General features: G+C 39.4%; 1 protein-coding gene and 1 long non-coding RNA gene across 5 annotated transcripts; one reads left to right on the forward strand and one right to left on the reverse strand.

Annotated features, from left to right (window-relative positions):
* Positions 1 to 686: 686 nt before the first annotated feature.
* GTSE1 (G2 and S-phase expressed 1) lies at positions 687 to 12,569 on the reverse strand. Of its 3 annotated transcripts, none has more exons than XM_064656263.1 (12): positions 12,458 to 12,569; positions 11,784 to 11,861; positions 10,717 to 10,780; positions 10,033 to 10,636; positions 8,619 to 8,789; positions 7,102 to 7,267; positions 5,554 to 5,919; positions 5,288 to 5,360; positions 4,639 to 4,887; positions 3,339 to 3,519; positions 2,088 to 2,213; positions 687 to 1,084 (listed from the first exon to the last, which is right to left on the reverse strand). In XM_064656263.1, the coding sequence occupies exons 1-12, from the start codon at positions 12,543 to 12,545 to the stop codon at positions 1,001 to 1,003; spliced, it is 2,250 nt and encodes a 749-aa protein (XP_064512333.1). In that variant the 5' UTR covers positions 12,546 to 12,569; the 3' UTR covers positions 687 to 1,000. The 3 variants fall into 3 exon arrangements, with proteins under 3 accessions (XP_064512333.1, XP_064512334.1, XP_064512336.1); XM_064656264.1 differs by having other exon boundaries at positions 7,102 to 7,249; positions 12,458 to 12,568; XM_064656266.1 differs by lacking the exon at positions 12,458 to 12,569 and adding an exon at positions 12,247 to 12,392.
* Positions 12,570 to 12,638: 69 nt separating this feature from the next.
* On the forward strand, positions 12,639 to 17,650 carry LOC135414926 (uncharacterized). 2 transcript variants are annotated; one of them, XR_010430908.1, is made up of 3 exons: positions 12,639 to 12,703; positions 15,232 to 15,641; positions 16,877 to 17,650. It is a non-coding gene; the product is annotated as an uncharacterized LOC135414926 (long non-coding RNA). The 2 variants fall into 2 exon arrangements; XR_010430907.1 differs by lacking the exon at positions 12,639 to 12,703 and having other exon boundaries at positions 12,710 to 15,641.
* Positions 17,651 to 19,691: the final 2,041 nt, after the last annotated feature.

The following is a 19,691-nucleotide window of genomic DNA, read 5'->3' on the forward strand; positions in this document are numbered from 1 at the left end:
TCTTCAGCATCTCACCCAAGGCCTTCATTGAGAGCAGAGTGTGACACTGCAGTAGCCCCTGAACAGGCAGATGTCTCAAGGGAGGCAAGTGCCTTCAGATAAAGCCAAGGCAGATGAATTTTTCAGCATCAAAATGTTTGACAAAATCCTCTGAACACCTCTTCCTATTTAAATAATGTCTCCGATTTCCACCACTTCTTGAATTAATACCAACAACTGGTATTAATTGTCAAGAGATTTCCATCTCAGGACAAACTTTCATAAATATATTAAAGCTAGTATATACACAGCAGAAGTCTCTAGTCTGCAAGACAGGCTTGTCACTTCAACATTTATGAGATACTACTGTGTGCATTTTCTATTCACTTCCCTGTATGTAAAGTCTCCAGATGTGGTACGTTCAAGTAAGAAAGTATTTTTCTATTCTTTTCAGAGTGCGAAAGTTTGTCTAACCTGCAACTATTAAGACTAAACCACTTGGCAGTAACATGCTGTTACTTTCTCCTTTGCATCACAAATTCAGGTGGTGCTGTTGATTTATTTCACTGGTATTCAATAATGAAATGTTTGTTTTCAAACTTACTACACCACTCTGAAATCCACTAGGCTTTACCTACACATTAACATTTGTTAGTGAAACACTACAATTGAAGTCTGTAATAAAACACAGCTATTTTGTACAACAGTTTGGTAAACAACTCATTTATTTTAAATTAAAACTTCATTGTACATAGGGGATAAGGAATCAAAGGACAATTGGTAGGAAATAAAGAGACAGGTTTCCAATATTTTGCCTTAGAGCAACATAGTTTAAATATACCCATTGCAGCACATCCATGAACAAAATCGTTATCAGACTCTATCATGACTACTGGAATTCTACTGTGTTAATGCAGTTCATCAGATAATCTATAGCCATCTTCAAAAAAACCTGTATGAATGAAGAGTAACACCTAAGTAAAGATCACAGTTGCCAAGAATTCTTCATTTCAGTTCAAGTTCAGAACTTGAGTAGAGGGGAATCCAGATTTTCTTTGTTTACATCAGGACTCAGAGTGATAAGAGGCGAACTCAAATCAATTAACTGAAAGAAAAACAAGAAAATTTAGCTAGCGTAGTCAGTTTTTGTACGTGGCTACCAGCAGCTATAACCTCTATTAACAGTCTTCTTGGGCACTTTTTTTTGTTTAGTGTTCCTATTGGAATTGCTGTTCAGAATACAAGCACAACAATACAAGCACGACACTCAAGCTTTTATGTTCAGGTTTTTAAACATAAGCTCATTCCTAGGCAAGCACAAGGTTCTCACAAGGTGGTTATTGCCCATACTCACCTTAAAAGCCTAAAAGACTTTTCTGAGTTTCGCTGCTGTGCATATTCAAGTGACATTGCCATCCAAGTCAGGGCAGAGCACTTCTGAACTCCTCTGAACATGCCCCCAGAAGTCAGACTTCTGCGAGCCTCTTCTTTTGACATACTTTGAAGGACTTGATATTAAATTGATCCCAATTACATCTATTGTCAAAGACCACATCCTCATAGTTACCACTATTCATCTCACAATATCTAAAAGCATCTACCTTCAAGCCACTAATGTACAAAACACACTTGCCCAGAAATGCTTGTGAAATTTAGAGTAGATTCCAATAGACATCTTCCAAATGAAGAGGGGATTAGGAGAGGGGCTAAACAGTAGGGACAACCTTTCTTTTTTGATTAAAATGAGCTGCTGCCAAGAACTGAAGATGTGCAAAAAGAGAGAAACAACAGTAAGCATGCCCACTCTCCTGAAGACAACATTCACTTTCTGCTTCAGAACAGTTTAATTCTATAACTGCTTTAAATGTTAAGTTCTTTCTACATCCTCCTCCTTTTCCTATTTGCAGATTGCTCACTGAGCTCTGCTTAGGACACATTGTTTGATTTTAAACATTCTCTTTACTTAGAACACCTTAGATGTATATCATATTGAACTAATATTAAATAGTTCCTACAGTATTGTGGAGCTGCTCTGCTGACAAGGGTATGCAGCCAGCTGACGTTTTTCTGCTAACATATTTGCACCCGAAGATTTATTCAAATCTTACCTTTATCTGCCCAGAGAATACAGGCTTATTTACTTCAGGAGTGTTGGAAAGGTCAATCAGAGGTCTACTTTCACATTCAAAAGTGCGTGAGAGAGATTTGTCTACTCCAATGTCTACCAGTAAGGCCTTTAAAAGAAAAAATAGTTCAGGTTTTCCACTCCATTCACCATGCTTCCTCCATAAACATTGAGGCAGTCAATTTAGCTTATACAGATGTAATAATCACAGGACAGGCTTCATTTACAGCTTGGTTGTTTTTCATGCAGGATTGTTTGCACACAGTGCAAAAACCTTAGCTCTTGCTCTGCCAGGAATGGGGAAAATGCAGTGAGACAAAGAAAAAGAGCTCATTGGGGCATAAATCTGATTTTAAGTGAAAAATTGTTTTAACTCAAATTTAAAACAGAAGATTAATAACTCTTAATATTTAAATGACTTAACTCCAATTATTGTGCAATGTTATTTAGCCATATAAACTGTTCTGTAGAGCTTCACATTTCAGTTATGCTTTTGTCCAGTGTAACTACCCTATACATGTACCAAGCAATCCTCTAACAGATACTTTGTGTCACCAAGTAAGCTAACCAGGAATATACTAATGCAATAACATCAAGTAATTAATCTACAGATTATTCTATACCTGAGTATTTGTAAATCAATAACCACTTTGACAGTTTAATATTTCAGAACTACCAGTTCATGCCTTTCTCCTTAATGCCTGTGGAGTGCCAGCTTTCAACATGAAGCCAGTACATTCCTGGGAGAGGGGAAAAGTGTTCACTGAATTACTTAACACTTACCTAAGTTGACTGCTATGTGGACTTTGGGGTTTAATTCTCCCTCGTTGTATGCAGATTTGCACTCCTGTTAGGAGACTGAATATAGCTACAGCAGTGTTTTGGGTTACTGGGATTTTTTATCCCCAAAAGGGCTTTACAGCTGCAGCAGGATCTGCCCGGTGACACTGTGTTTCTAATCAAATCCACAAGGATTTCACAGCACTTTTTCCAATGTGGAAATTCAATATAAAATCTGCAAGTATTTGCCTTTCAGCTTTGAGATGGAAACATAGTGGAAACACTGAACATATGTTCAGTGCTAAAAATAGGCACTAGAGGGTGCACACAGTTATAGCTAATCTGTTTTAACTTCATGTGTACCGAAGTGGGTTTTCCACTTGAAAATAATAGTTCAAATAATTTGGTTTCAAGCAGTTAACTTAGTTTTGTAGAAAAATGTATTGTCATTTACCTCAGGTTGTTTCTCTTCAGCCAGCTGATTTTGTACTTCAGGCTCTTTTAATTCGCTTTCTGCTACTTCTGTAGCAGATTTTTCTGGTGAGAAGGTAAGAGCAAGAGGTAACACAGGTGGAGGAGATACATCGTCTTCTGAAGAAGATATCTGTGTCTTACTCTCTTCTTTCTGTTTAGAACTAGGGAAAAAGAACATCAGCAATAGTCGAGTTCTTTAATCAACATGAATTACTTAAGCCAATGCCCTAATGTCATTTTCTCCTTTTTTTAACCACAAGTTTTAATCATCAAAAAGATTTACATATTTCAGCCAATAGAATGCTAGTTACCTGCAAAATACAAAATATTTCATGCTGCAATAAATGTATAGCCTACCCATGCAAAAGAAGAAGAGTTAATGACTTCAGGATGATGAAGAATTTAATCTTAATTGACATATCCATGGCAGCCTAAACTTCACACATGCAGTCATTGATATTGCATATCACTGAGCAACTCCTTTCAGCCCCTGCTTGAAAGGAAGTACTGACACCAGCTGGAAGACCAGAGGCTGTAATCTAATTAGTATGATAAAGTCAGTGTAGACAGAGTAATTGTTTCCTTGAGAGAAAAGACTATTTGGGACATTTGGCCTAAGTAACATAACACAGTTTTCTAGCCATGAATCATTCCTGCTTTAATACAGTTCCTCTGCAGCAGCCACAGAACAAGCCTGCACACACATATATGGCCCTTGTCAGAAGATGCTGAGCTGATAATATGAAAAAGGCAATATTACTTTCACAGAAAACAAATATAATTAACAAAAACACAGGTAAACCTGCTCAGAAACTAACGTTCAGTCAACTAAATCCTTGGCTTTTTGACTGATGCTTTAAAAAAGTGTAATTTTAGAGACCATTGGTAACAGTATAAAACAAAAGTTAAAAGTAATATGCATTTTAATCAGCTACTTTCCTTCATCAGAAGGTGATAGCAAAGTAGCACGAACACCAAATCTGCTTTCAGACAGAGCATCAGATACGAGTTTTAGTTGTTCCCTAGCTCAAAAAATACAAATAAATTCCTATTAAAATTGTAATTCTTTAATGTTAGATATTGACTCACCTCAGTAAGGCTTATAGCATTTTACTAGTCACAAGATATAAATTTTTATTAGGCCTATACAGCATCTATGCTCAAATGCTTCATTATAAACATTTAGCAGAGGTCCTTGAAACCCAAGAGTCATCGTTAAAATTAATTTAGAGGTAGTGTGCCTACAAGAGCCATTTAGTATATGAGGGATTCTGAATTACCCAGCTGCAAGTGTCTTTTTGGTAGAAAAGCTGGAACTTCGGTGAAGAGATGCAGCATGTGAAGAAAATGCCATTCTTGGTGCAGTCTTAGGGGTCACTGCTGGGAATCCTGAGGTCCGACGGACAGGTGTAGGTAAGCCAGATGGTTTCAGACTGGCAGGAGTCATGGAGGCAGGCCTCTCAGGGAAACAAAAATTCTGAAAGACCTTATCTTCTGAGGCTTTCATAGGAGTGCTGACTGCCATGGCACTAGAAAAAGAACACGCATTAGCCAAAACCTTCTAGAAACAGTTGGAATAAAACTGTTCCTCCAAACAATAGAAATCTATTTCCCTTCCGTCAGTAACGGAACAGCAATCAGCTTAAAGGTGATAATCACAGCATAGTAAGGGCTTTACTTCTTAGAACTCTTCCATGAATGACTCTAGTCTATTTAGCACTGCTAAGAAAACTGTCAGAGAGGGTTGTTTGGTTTAGTTGTGGGGTTTAGTTTGTTTTAAATCAGTTCCAATAGGCACTAACACATCTAACCTGGAGGGTCTCAAGGATTGACAATGAAGTTCAAACTTTTAAAGACTGTTGCAACACCCAACCATGTTGCATGCTAAGAATAATGCCCCAGTGAATTTAGTTTTCAGTTAAGCCCTACCTTCCAGGTGTACCACAAAATGTTAATCCAAGAGATGATGTTGCTTTTGGTGCCAATTTGTTTGGTGTTGCATCTAAAGAGAAAAGTTTTGTTAACTGCTATCAGATTCATATTTATTTGTTTTATAAAAAAATATGTTTCAGTTAAAATACTAATTCCTTCTAAAAGGCAGACAGAAGTGTAATGAAACAAATAACAAGCATTCAAGGTAGCATTTTCTTTTAATAAGCAAGTTAGAAGAGAGGTCACATGAAGTATGTGCTTACCTTGAGTCTTCACAGGAACCTTAGTTTGACTTGTGGAAACAGACAAAACTCCAGCCTTGGGCTTTGGACATAGGCTTCCTTTTGCTGCACTTCCATCTTTATTCTGCTGACACAGCTGCTGCAGACTGGGAACAGAACTCGGTCTCTGAATTCCACTGCCTGCAGCCTCAGATGATGTTGCAGAAGATGAAGATTTAGCCAAGGTTACAGCACTAGATATTTTGGGAGTACTAGCTGATCTCACTTGCTTCCTGGATTTCTCAGTATTGGCAGCCTGCAGAGATGACACACTGGTAGGTCTGACAAGGGCCAGCCTGCTTGTACTAGAGCCACTCGCACTAACTTTTGATGACATGCTTGATTTTCCTGAAATAGAAAGTTAAGTTGTACTTCTGAATCATCACTTATCACTAAGTTTTTGACTAAGCGGAATAATTACATTCACATAGGAAAGAAAAATGGCAATTTACAGCATTTAAATTTATGTTCAAACAACTTAAGTTTATGGGAACACAAACAACTACTGAAAACTTACTCCCCAAATTTTCCCGCAATTTTATTTTAAAGTCTTCTCACCAAATTCCTGAATTACTGCAATCAAGTGAAAGAATATTCACAGAATGACAATACAGCTTGCAGATTCAAGTTACACTTCCAGCACTCTCCCCCAGCATAGCTGACTCTGTTCCCTTAAGCAGCCTTTCAAGAAGGTAGTAGTTTGAGTTACAGTGAGTAATGCCATAGGCTAAACTACCCCACAAGGGTTTTTTCCAGTTTTCTGTACAGTTCTTACTTTTGAGTCTGTAGGTTACTTTCATTAATAGGATGAATCTTGACAGTTATATTGCATAAAATAGTTCTTATTAAGCTTTTAGTAATATATTATTATTCTCCCAGAAGCAAAAGTACAAAAGACAAATTTGCTGTAACTTGGTATCTTGAGAGATGTACAAGAATCGTGATGCTTACAACCTGTCAGTACTTTTAGGAGACTATTTTCCTGATCTTTTGAGACTTACTGAAAGGGTCAAATTGATGGCCTCATTATAGTATTAGCTTCTTGGCTGTATTCACTTTATCTCCCCAAAAGTGTTTTTTTCCAATCTGCTCGAGTAAAGCTTATACTTTTATTAGGCCTACAGAAACTTGCTTCCCCCTTCCTTCCAAATTTCAGTTGTTTTGGTGTTGTTCGGTTGTTTTTTTCCCTTTAATACCAGTTAGACAAGCTTAGAGCATTCAGAAGCTCATGTTCTTGGTTATAATAGAGAAGATTATGTATAAAATTTTCTGAGCTTACTTTTCTAGCTGTGTCAGACCCTCACATGTAGGCATCAGGCTTTCATCAATCTAGTTTTTACAAATTATAGATGTCTAACATTTATCTTTAGTCCACAGGGATTTACAGGGCTAGCGTAGAAAATGTTATTCTCCATTCAAAACATTTCTCACTGCTCTTATATATTGGACACCATTAAAACATTCCCAAACCCACATGCTTAACTACTTCAAAATTGATTTGTGGCACAAATCTGTTGTAGGAATTATTACCTTTTTTTACTATGGGAGAAATGGGTAAGCTTGAATTCAGACTTGAATTCACGCTGGAAAGTGATGACAAAGATGATGATGTAGTCCTTCTTGTGAGACCACTGGCAACACCAGGAAGTTTCAGATATGTCATCTTCCTTAAGCCAGGCTGAATCAAAGAACATAGCTTATTCAAAAGCAAAAAACTATCTATTTAACACATTATTTTGCCATTATTTTTCTTGGTATTATAAAACTTTTCATTTGTGAATTTTAGAGGAGCTCCCAACTCAGATACAGTTTAAAAAGTGAGTTTTCTTAGAAACAGATCATTGTATCTGGATTATTATACAGACCTAGAACATCAGATCTATTTTTATTCCTGCCAGAAATTGAGTATAGACTTAAAGGGATTAAAGATTAAAAGGAGTCAGCCCAGGTGGCAGTATATGCTGGGCACCAACCAGCTGGAAAACAACTTTGCAGACAAGGCCCTTGGGAGTGCTAGTGGACAAGTTGAACATGAGCCAGCAATGCACCCTTGCAGCAGACAACACTGACAGTATCCTGGGCTGCACAAAGGAGAAGCGTTGCCAGCAGGTGAATGGAGGTGATCCTGCCCTCTGCTCAGCACTGGGAAGTCCACACCTGAAGATCTGTGTCCAGTTCCAGGCTCCCCCATATGAGAGATTTGGAGCTACTGGAAAGAGTCCAACAAAGGGCCACTAAGATGATTAAAGGACTGGAACTGGAGCACCTCTCATCTGAGGAAGGCTGAGACCTGGGACTGCTCAGCTTGGAGAAGGCTCAATGCGGATCTCAATATATAAAAATATCTGCACAGACAGTGTCCCAGTGGTGCCCAGTGACAAGACTAGAGACAATGTGCAGAGTGGAACGCAGGAGGTTTTACCTCTGATCATCAAGAAATAATTTTTTTACTGCCAAGCACTGGCACAGGCTGCCCTGAGAGGTTGCCAAGACTCCATGCTTGGAGATATTCAAAAGCTGTCTGGTCCTGGACAAATGACTCCAGGTGGTCCTGCTTAAGCAGTGTGTTGGACCAGATGACCTCAACAGGTCCCTTCCTTCCAGCCTCGATCATTCTGTGATTCAGTGAAGCGGCATGCAGCATTAAAGTAGGCACCTAAAGCTTCAAAACAACTGACAGCTGTAGGTATACTACCTTCATACAAGTTATGGCAACCTTTTCATATGGTATAGTTAACTACACACATCAAAAACTTTGTGTCTTACAGAAAACTGTTGATCACTTACCTGCAAGCTAGTACTTTAAAAATAAAGGCAACTCATGTTAATCTAACACATTTACAGTTGCTCTTAAGTACATTTCCCTGTGTTGCAGGGTTAGACCACATACTCAAGAATGGTAATTATAAAGCATAGATTACTTTTCTTTAAAACCATTTTACACAACAGTATAGCTTTAAATTAAATTAGAAAGTAAACTATATTAATTTTTCTTTCTATCAGAATATTACAGAAGTTATTTTCATATTAAGAATACTCGTCATTACCTTACTTGGTGCAGGAAGGGCTTTTGTGTCTTGCACTGAGGAACTGCCACTGAATGAGGACTCGAAGACATCTGAAGCAACACTAGATTTATCAGAAATTAGATCTTCAGATGATCCCTTGCTGCTCAAGTCTCTTTTTGTAGAAATACTAGTATTTTTTCCTGATTTGAGCTGCAAATTTCAATGCAACATTTTAAAAGTTACTATTGTTTCTAGAAACCACACACACATTGATTTTGTTAAGAAACAAAGACAACTGTCATTGAAGAAGCCCCTGAACCCAGTGAAGTCCTTGGTGTTTAGACAAATACAGTGTGAAGTTAGTCTAGTGAGTGTATTTCCTAAGTACCAGAACACGTTTGAACCAAGATATTGGACAGTTCTGCAACAATTCATCAGCACAAATCTCATATAATCATGTTCACCCACATCCTGTTCCATACTGTAACAGCTGTTCCTTACAACAATATTAGACTCTCTGTTTAATATTCCTCTGCTTTACTCTGGCTTCCAAGGGATGAACATTACAATGGTAGACTGCATCATGCAGACTGTTCAGAGTGGGGTACAATTTGGCTTGTTAAAGCATAAAGACTGTGCCTTTTCTTATAGCGCCCAAAATCAAGAAGAGATTTATACCACAAAGGAATCAAAGGGCCCCCTAGTTTCTATAGGTGATGGCTCTTAATAAGCCAATATCAAATTTCAGTAGAATCTGCAGTACATACTGGAACCTAAGCCATAAAGGTGTAGAGCAATAAAATCCATAAGATATTCTACCTAGAGACTGGGATTTGTGCACACGAGGCCACTAACACAGCTGTTCCCTTGCTATCTTAGAATACATTTGCATTTGGTCACATAGCCATATATGTGGTTATATGTAAGTATAATATCAGTAATCAGTGCTTTTCATGATTGAGACAAGTTGTGGGCAGAACTAGACCTAAAAGATTTCCCTGTCCTATCTAAATAATTGTGGGGTTTCCCATCCCTGCCTCACCTCCATTGACAAGATTTAACAGCAAATAAAGCCATTTTTACACAGTCAGAGTAAAATTAAGTGTAAAATGAAGTATACATTAAGTGTAACAGTGCAGTAATTTTACCAGGAACAAAGCAGTGTTAGAAGCCAGTTAGAACAGAACCTAGGAATTACAGTATTCACAAGACCAGAATACAACAGAAATTTGGCTGCAGATGCTCTACATTGTCATAATAAACAAGCTAGTTGGCTACTATACCAGCGTCTGCCCTACTTTTCCTTTTTTTATATATGTTTCCTGCCTGAGGACCTTATGAGGTAGAGAAGCATCAGAAGATTAAAATTCACTTTTGAAGACTGTAGATTAAACATTCCTAAAACACATAAAGGCCACATTTAAAGAAAACATTGCCCAGAAGCTGACTTTACCTTTTCAACAGTCAACAAATTGCTTCTTCCAAGAGTGCACGAAGGTTTTGCCATTACCAGTTTGCCAGTTGCCTTTATATTTGTTTCCTCAGATTTCTGTTCTTGTGTCAGAGGCAAATTGGCGATTTTCGTAGGAGACACACAAATTTTAGCAGGGCTTCTGTTTGGAGGAGTGGGAAGAGCATGTATTTTGCCATCTGACAAAAGCTTATTTGATGCCTTCTGAAAACAAGGTGGCAGCAGACATGCTGGGCTATCCTGCACATTGTATGTCTCCCGTTTAACAGCTCTGGGACTTTTTTCTATCCTTTTGTTTCTCAGTATTTTCAGCTTTGACTCTGAGTCCTCCACAAATGTTTCTGTAATCTTATTTTTCTGTTCTTCTGATTGGCTTGTGTTAGTCTCTTCATTCTTGCTTCCAGTCTTTATTTGCTGTGCCAACAAATGAGCTTCTTTGAAAATTTCTACAAATTTCTCTTCTTGAAGTGGGCTCCACATGAGTTTATCATCAAAAGCAGGCACGCTCTTGTTTGCTTCCATACAAGCAGCAATACATCTTTCTTTGTGTCCCACAGCTCCAACAAAAACCTCATCTTCATTTCCACTACAAAGAAAAATAATTTAGCCTGGCAATTTTCATGTGTCCATTTTGAAGGTTTCATAGGTAAATATACCTTTACTTACCTTGTTGAAGAGAGTGAAAGGTCAAAATCAAATTTTTCATCACTCAGAAGAGGAAAGTCTGAAACTATAATAAGGATTTTGTCACATTTTTTGCGATAAAAATAGTTGCATTATGCTTTGACAATTTGGTGAAGTTGATGTTTGATGGCAAAAAAAAAAAATTAGCTACCAAGTTTAAAAAATTAAAACATGTTTTAGGTCCAGGAAATTTAAGGTACTGTTGTGCATATCGCAGAATCCATTAGGTTGGCAAAGATCTCTGAGATCATCAAGTCCAACCCATGACCAATCACCACCACATCAACTAGACCATGGCACTGAGTACCACATCCAGTCTTTCCTTAAAGACCTCCAGGGACAGTGACACCACCACCTCCTTGGACATCCCATTCCAATGTCTAATCAACCTTTCTGTGAAGAATTTCTTCCTAATATCGAACCTAAACATCTCCTGCCACAGCTGGAGACTGTGTCCTCTGGTCCCATCACTGTTTGCTATGGGGAAGAGGCTGACCTCCACCTGGCTACACCCTCCTGTCAGGGAGTTGTAGAGAGCAATAAGTTCACCCCACTGCAGAATATGACAATTGTGAGATGCCCAATTACCATGAAATAGCTCAATGCTAATTTCTGAGCATCCATAATAGGAAGATGGAATGTATCTTATCAGCAGCCTCCAATCAAGGTAAGTGAGAATATATAATCTACAGCTATGTGACAATGCAGTTGTCCCATCAGTCAGTTCTTTTCTGGTTCAGGCCATCACAGGACAGTAGCAGGAGCCAGCGAGAAAGATTAGTTTTCCTGTTAGTTATTATATACCTTACATATTAATTGAATCAGCAGCAGACAGATAAGGAAGAGGGAGGAGCTCAGATGAGATATACAGAAGAAAGGCTGATGACATCAGTCACTGATACAAAAAGTCCTCAGGAGGCTTCTACCTCTGAGACTGCCAACAGCTGCCCATCCAAGGAAACAAGTACACAGAACATGATGCAAAGCAGATACAGGATGTCTACTGATATAATAAGGTATAAACCAGGTAGAGAATGTTCTCCACCTACCATTGCTCATGCAGTACAGTTTTTCTTCAGTCACATGACTCGCACACACTGACGTTTCTTTTCCTTCCTCCATTGTGTCTGGAAAATACAGAATTAGCCATGCAATATGTTATATAAAAAACCTCAAACAAAACCAACAGGGTCATGGACTTTGATGATACTGCCAAATTAGCGAGGGGGTAAACAATCCCTTTGAAAACTATCATATTTAGGGACTGCCACACAGAATAGTTAGGGTTGGAAGGGACCTCTGGAGATCACCCCGTCCAACCCCTCTGCCAAGGTAGGGTCACATGGAGCGTATTACACAGGATCGCGTCCACGTAGGTTTGGAATGTCTCCGGAGAGATTCCACGACCTCCCCGGGCAGCATGTTCCGGTACTCTGCCACTCTCGACGTAAAGTTCTCCCTCATGTTGAGGTGAAACTTCTTGTGTCTCAGTTTATGGCCATTGCTCCTCACCTTGTCGCTGAGGACCACCGAAAAGGTCGTTTATAGGATGTCACACAGCTCACAGTCCCGCCAACCTCCCACCGCCCCACCTCAGGCGAGCTCGCACGGGTCGCCCCTTCCCCGACCGCAACGGCGCCTCGGCCGCCAAACGTCGGGGAAGAGCCTCTAGAATCCCCACCGCCCCGCGGCGCTGAGGAAGCAGCGGGGGCCGCCCCCCCACACTTACCGCTCCCGCCAGGGCCGCTGTGCACCCGCCCGGCCGTTTGAAATGGCGCCCCGCTCACGTGACCCGTCCCGCGCGCCCTCATTGGCAGGTTCGAAGGATACACGAGCCCTCCCGGTGCATTCTGGGGCCTGTAGTTGGCAGGGTCTCCCCAACGGCTGCCCGGCCCGCGCCTTCTCCGGTGTCACCCCCTGCCTGGCCGGCCTCGTCAGCCATGGGGGTGGCAGCAGCCTCAGGAGAGGTGTGGGTGTTGCTGAGAGTCTCGGCTTCAGTGCCATGCCAGGGAGCGGGGTGACTCCAGGCGCAGCCGCCGTGCTGGCTGCGGGGGAGCCCGCGGGCCAATTCCTTTGGTTTCCTCCACGCCTTTGTGATTGTCCTAGTAACTTAACTTCGCCAAAAATGAAGTTAAGAGGAGGTTCAAGTTGGACATCAGGAGGAATTTCCCAGAAAGGGTAGTCAAACATTGGAATGGTCTGGCTGGTGGGGTGGTGGAGTCACCATCCCAGGAGGTGTTCGAGGGAAGGCTGGACATAGCACTTACTGCCATAGTCTAGTTGACAAGATGGTGATCAGTCACAGCTTGAACCCTATCGTTTCAGAGGTCTTTTCCAAACCAATGGATCTTGTGATTCTGTAAAGGGGATATATACCTAATCCTAAAGTGGCATAAGGAACAGCAAGATCCCTGGATGTTGGTCCTGGCTACTGCCAGTTAATATGGGCTGACTGATAGAATAGTTTTAAAATCGTTAATAGAAAACACCACCGTTCACAGTTCTTCTCACATTTAGTGCTGCACAGTGCTTATGGTTTTCTCCTAATAACGCATGGCCTCAGAAATTGTGTTCCAGTGATGTATTCTATTCTAAGTATTTTGGGATGACTAAATCACTGGGCTGGAATTTATCAGCTGAATAAGAATAGTTTATAATAACCTGCAGATTTTCATATGCATAAAATATCCATAACCCTTTCTCCACTTGGTCACTTGTATTTTTTTTATCTTTCATGGAGCCGCGCAGGATCCATTTGTAACTTGAGTATAAAGCAAGTATCTTATGTATTGGTTAATATGCATAGTAAATGGCATGGATAGATAGGCTGTTGGGCTGAATATTAATATGCTCACCTCCCACCTCTTCTCCCTCCACATCACCCCAGGGCTTCCTCCTGGCTGGCAGTGGTCAGTTGCACAGGGAACTGTCAGGCTTAGCTGCTTGTAAAGAAAGGCCAAACCTCATGACTACAGAATTTCTGTCTTCCAGCTTTTTATTTCAGGATTTTCTACCTGTTCTCTTTGGTGTTTTCCTCATTAGTCCTTGAATTGCTATTATTGATGTAACAATTTCAATCCCACTTTTTTACTGTTCTTCTCTTGCATTACTTTAGCCTATGTAATGTCTCAGTAATAGCTCAACAGCAAGTTTTTTTCAGTAAGTTGAGCAAGGGTCTGTGGCTGTGTTAATAACCTGGCCTGTGCACATAATAAAGGAAAATTTTCCACAAAGAAAATTATGATAGAAGAATGAAATTTGGGAGATTTCAAGAGTGCATTATGTGATCAAAAATGAACACTCTCACACTTCTGAAACGAGGCTTGTACATACCTCCCTTTGCTTGCTTCAGTCGAAAAATGAAAGCCATCAGTAAGATCTAGAAAACCAAGATGAAACTGATGGGGAAAAGGGCAAATATGTTGTAAGTGCTACTTATCTTAAGACAGAGTAAAAGAAATGTATCAAGAAAATTAAATACATACAGGGAAAACTCAGTGCATCTACCACCCCATATGTGTTACTTAAAAAAACAGAATCCAAAAGTTGTAACTGCCTATATTCTCAGGATTGGGTCTGAAAAAGCTAGAACTGATTCAAGTCAGTAATTCTTTAGTGATGTCCAAACTTCTTCCTCCAAGTCATTGTAATATTTATATTTTTCTGTATTTATTATATAACTAATAATTTAGAACGATTCTATGTCCTCAGTAGCTCCACTGGTTCAAGTGACACAGTTTTGCTCACATGGGTGAACAAGCTCAGTCTTAATTTTCTGGAGTGTAAAGTGATTTCCTAAGACATGTTTGGAAATTGCTAATTGTTTTAATAAAACTAAAGGAACCAGTTTTATTCATATAGAAACATAAATGCTATGTGAAGGAAAGGCAAAAGCCTTTGGAAATGCACCAGAACTACAATTTCAGATTTGTCTTAATAGCAATTCTATGTGACAATAAGCTGAAAGTAACATTTAAATGAGAAATGTGGTTATTTTAAATTTTTTTTATAGTTTAAAGATGATGTAAAAAAGTGTTTTGGGAAAGAAGGGCTTTGGCCTGTCTTCCCAAAGTACAAATTGAAGTGTGTTTGTTCACAAGCCCTACAAATAATTACGGGACCACTGGATTTAAGACTACCATTAACCCATCTGATCATGCCACACCCAGCTATTGGGCACAGCCTCTTGTTAATGGCTTTAGGTGGTCAGGGAATAATAGGATGTATATGACTGTTAATAACCCTAAATGTCAAAATGGGTTTTTTGTGCTAATATATTGCTTATTGACTGCTTATTGAATGTGATCGTGTTATAAGTCAATAGTTTATAAAGAAGGCACCTACTTTTTCATAAAAGTATTTGAATATTAGAGCATATGTAAGTGAGAGTGGCTTGAAATTTCACTCCAGCCAAGTTAAACCAAACTGCAGTTGTAGAAAGGAACTAAGTTTTACCCCAAAACAGCCTGTGATCTAATAGAAAATAATTTCCAGCAGCAGCACCCTCCATCTGTGCCTTACTTGTGGTGTTATGAATTTGGCAACACCTCAGCAGTGAGCTACTGTTTATAAGAAGAGATCCCAGCAGCTAAAAGAAGCCAGTCATTGGGATGACTCACTACTTGCCTTGTGAACTGCTCAAGGGAATTTCTTGAAGAACTATGTCAAAATCAGCTCTAGAAACCATTAATTTAAGATCTTTCATTGACACATAACAAGTGCTGCTAGATTATTGTTGGTTAAGTTCGTGGGCTTGGAAGGAAGATTCTTTTTGTCTGTACTGAGTGAAAATTTTCCCCTTTTGTGCAAGGCAACAAGAGGATAAAAAGGGCTTTTTTCCTCTCTGCAAGAAGAAATCTGACGCAGTGTGAACCCAATCATCAAGGCACCATGAACGCCTGCAGGAGGTAAGCTGCACATACTGCCTTCCCCTCAGGTAGGAACAGAAAAGCAAACGACTGGCAAATTATTCCTGTCATGGTCTTCACATGATGCTCCAGATGATCGTGAGCTGTGTTATTTGATTTGCAGCTATACAAGCCAAATTGTTCTCATACAAGTGTTAAATGTCTATTTCTAATTCTGCAATTACTTTATGTAAAATCTCAACTGCAGAACTTCTGTTTTATTGATGAATTCCCTTTTGCATTTCCTAGTCTTTTATTTTTAACAAATCAGCTTTGACAGCTCTCTTCCAAGCATGCATAAGTATGTAATTTCTGGTTTAAAGTTTTTTTTGATTCATAGACTGTATCTGCACTAACATTTGTGGTAACCCCTACTCTTCTGCAGTAATAACAGCAGGAACATGTATGAAGCAGAGCTGTAATACATCTAATACTTCTCAGACCCCTCCCTAAGCTATAGGATCACAAATTAATTTATCTCCTTTTAGCATTCCAGTTCAGATGGAATTGTGAATATTAAGCCTTTTTTTCTCTTAAAAAAAAAAGAAAGAAAGGCAGCAGGAACAAGGACTTAGCACTGGGGCTTAACAGGCAATTTTCAATGGAAATAACAATAACTGGAGGTCTGTTGCCACAGGCTAACACTTCTAGCTTCAAACCATTTGGGAAAGGTGGCAAAACAATGTCAAATGTTACTCCAGAGAATCCTGTGGATATGCTTTGTGTAGTTACTCCTGATTGGTATCTTTGGCTAATGAATACCTTGACACAGACTGCAGAGAGAAGTCCCCTCTGAAAAGCAGAGACAGAAAAACACATCAGAGCAGGATGGGAAGCTTACATAGCACATGCTGTGCTTATTGCCATGGATGAAAGCTTTGGAAACTAGTAATTTTTTATTTGAATCCTGCCACTTTCATAATATTGCAAAATGAAAGGGTATGTTTTTTCTCATACAATGATCTGCATCAACAGTGAAGAGTAAGAGCACTGTGTCCTCTAACAAGCCCCTACCCAGTCTCAGCCTGTCAGTGGGAGAGAAATACCAAATGGCTGGTAAATGTTTTGCATTTCCAATTATGGAAATTATTTTATTAGCCTCATACAATTTGAAGAGCTCTTTCCCAAATCTAGTCAACAATACAATGCACACTCTGGATTTCATTACAAACACTGTTGAACTGTTAATAAAAAAGAATAATTTGTAATCTCAATCTTTCTTTCTTTTATATCAGGATACATTCTCTCCGTGCTCACAGGCAGAAAACCAACGGGAACAAAAGTGAGAACTTGCACACCACCTCTGGGTTCAAGCACCAGCAAGGAGATGATCTTGTTACAGTCCATACCCTTTACACAGTGATCATTGTGATCCTTCTAATGGCACTTTGGGGAGCCTGGTCAAGAAAGAATTCATCCTTATAGAAGCAATTTAGCAGCTTTCTTTGTCAAGTATTTAAATAAGTAATTGTGTTGGTTACTCATACCCAAGAAGTACAAATAATGGTCTCCGCGTATTTCTATTTACTTGAAACTGCTTAAATGGTTGCTACTTGTGGAAGTGAATTTAACAGGCCATGCACAGACCATGATTTGTGAATGACAGATGTTTGGCCTGTACATGTGTATATTACCCTCAGCACGTATATGAAACTTTGAAGCACAATATTCTAGAAAGAAGAGTTCAACTTCTGTTTTATTGGTCAACATTTTTTATGTCCACCCCAGCTTTCCATTTTTGAGCTTAAACTGTGGAGTCTCTACCTCTGCTAAGATTGCCTGTCCCAATCCATGGTAAAATATACACCAAAAGCAGGAAAATAATCTGCCATGTCATGACAACATAAAAAAAAAAACCAATAAAACCGGCTATCCTGCAGGCAAAGAAGGGTCTCTGAACATGTGAAATTCATCTACATCGCTGAAGAGACTTTATACAGGACTTGCATCCACATATTTTTAATTTATGGTAATGACTTTGTAAACTCAGGAATAAAACCATGAAATAAGCTGTATTTGTAAGCATCCTTTGTCACAGAACCAGCTGGCTCAGTCTTCACTCTTGTATATATTTATCTTCAACCATTGCTTCCTTTTCCATAATTCATTAATGTCTCATGGCAGCACCAGCCTCTACATACACCAGCCTATTCTTGATGGGAGGTATTCCATACGCCCACTTTTTCAGGGAAGAGGAAGTAACCCCACTCAGACAACCTGCAAGCTTTCTGGAAGTACAGCCAGTTAGCAGCCTCTGTTAAACTCTTTGTTAGGTGTAAGGTTGTCTACACCAGATGAGCACAAGTTAATGGACATGCAGTTCTGAGGGGCAGTGAGTGCTGGGGACAATAGTTCAAGCCCTGGGAGCTTAAACTCAGTTTAACCCCCAAATTTTAGCACTACCTAAACTAATAAACAGTATCCCTCCCAAAAAGAATCCTGTGAGACATTTTGAATACTCACATAGATACACATCTGTAATTATGTAGTACCCGTAGAGAACACAATTCTTACATGTATCATGTACCCCATTTTGATATCCACCCATAGTCAGCAGGGGTACATAAACTGAAATGCCTCTGAGAAGACCTCCACGGCATTGCTCCAGGAGTGTGTACAAAGCACAGTGTAGCACCAGAGACACCCGTGCCAGCTCCCAGAAGGTGGGTGTAGGCGCTGAAATTGGTGATCCTCCACTGATGCTGCACTCTGCCAATGCTACCAGTGTTGCTCTACTTGGGTGTGCTACTGGATACCATCCTCGAAGGGAGGATAACCATCTCCATCATGACAGGTAGGAAGGTCTTCCTTGAGTATAGAACCACATTCCTGCCTTATGCCCAGGGGTCTACCTGCTCTGTGATGGACAGGCCAGCAGTTGGACATCTGTCACATATACTTGGGCTGAAAGCTTTTAACTCAAACAGCAACAGTCTGCTGGCTTTACCACATGTTCCAAAGTCATTGTAAAGGATGGTGTTGTAACATCTGTTTCTTGTTTGCCTTGTCTCCTCTTCCCCTTCATCCTCTCTCCCACAAGAAACTCATGTATTGCAAAGCCTTCAAGCAGGAAAGTGAATTTTGTGGTGGACAAGGTTTTAGGCATTGAATTTAGAAGTATAGACTGCTGGTTTTCCTCAGCTTTTGTCATATATGCAATACTGAAAAGGCAGCAGAGGCAAAAAAACCCCCAAATTCCAAAAATCACCCTACCTAGGAAAAAAAAAAAGCTAGAACAACTGACCACACATCATAATTTTGGATTTGTTGTATTTATAAATCCTGCAGATATAATTCTACCTTTGAAGCCCTGGAGATCTAGATAAAGTATTGAAAATACTTCAGCTTCCTCTTTCACCTTGTGATAGTGGAGATCAGGTATGAAAGTTCAGAGGAGACAGCAGCAGAACATTAAATCTTTTGAAAAACCTATCTTTTTTTCTTAAACTTTTGCTTTGCTAGAAAACTGCCTTGGCTGATTTAACAGTAACATTAGAGATTCAAATTTACTAATTTTTAGTGTGTTCAGAAATACAAAAGTAACTTCGCAGGGTCAACAAAATCTATGTTTATTACCAGTTTTTGTAAATAACTGTTTAACCTGAATAATGCAACTAGGACTAGGGGTAACCTGTGGTCTTGCAGGGCACAGTCTTCATTGCTAACAGACCCAAATCATCTGCCTGAGTTCTACTTTGGAGACTTAAATTCCCAAAATAATTTCCTGTAAATCCACCCATGAAAATACCTCATTTGGGTCTCACAGTAAATCAAAATTTTCCAAATTACCTTATGTCAACAGTAACAAACTATTTCATGTTTCTCCACCAGTGAAACAGACTAACGAGAAGTAGAAACTGTAATCCCAACTTCACAACTTGTGTGTCAAAACTTTTATGCAGTCATCATTTTACTACTATTTCTCCTATATTAAAGACACTGGACAGATGTTTTACACATGTTCAAAAAAGGCTGTGGTTTAAGCAAAGCTGTCTGATGTTATTTTAAGCTACCAAAAACATTGTAGTTCAGCCAGTAGATCTTATGATA

Source organism: Pseudopipra pipra, chromosome 5 (genome assembly GCF_036250125.1).
Source record: "Pseudopipra pipra isolate bDixPip1 chromosome 5, bDixPip1.hap1, whole genome shotgun sequence".
NCBI lineage: Eukaryota > Metazoa > Chordata > Aves > Passeriformes > Pipridae > Pseudopipra > Pseudopipra pipra.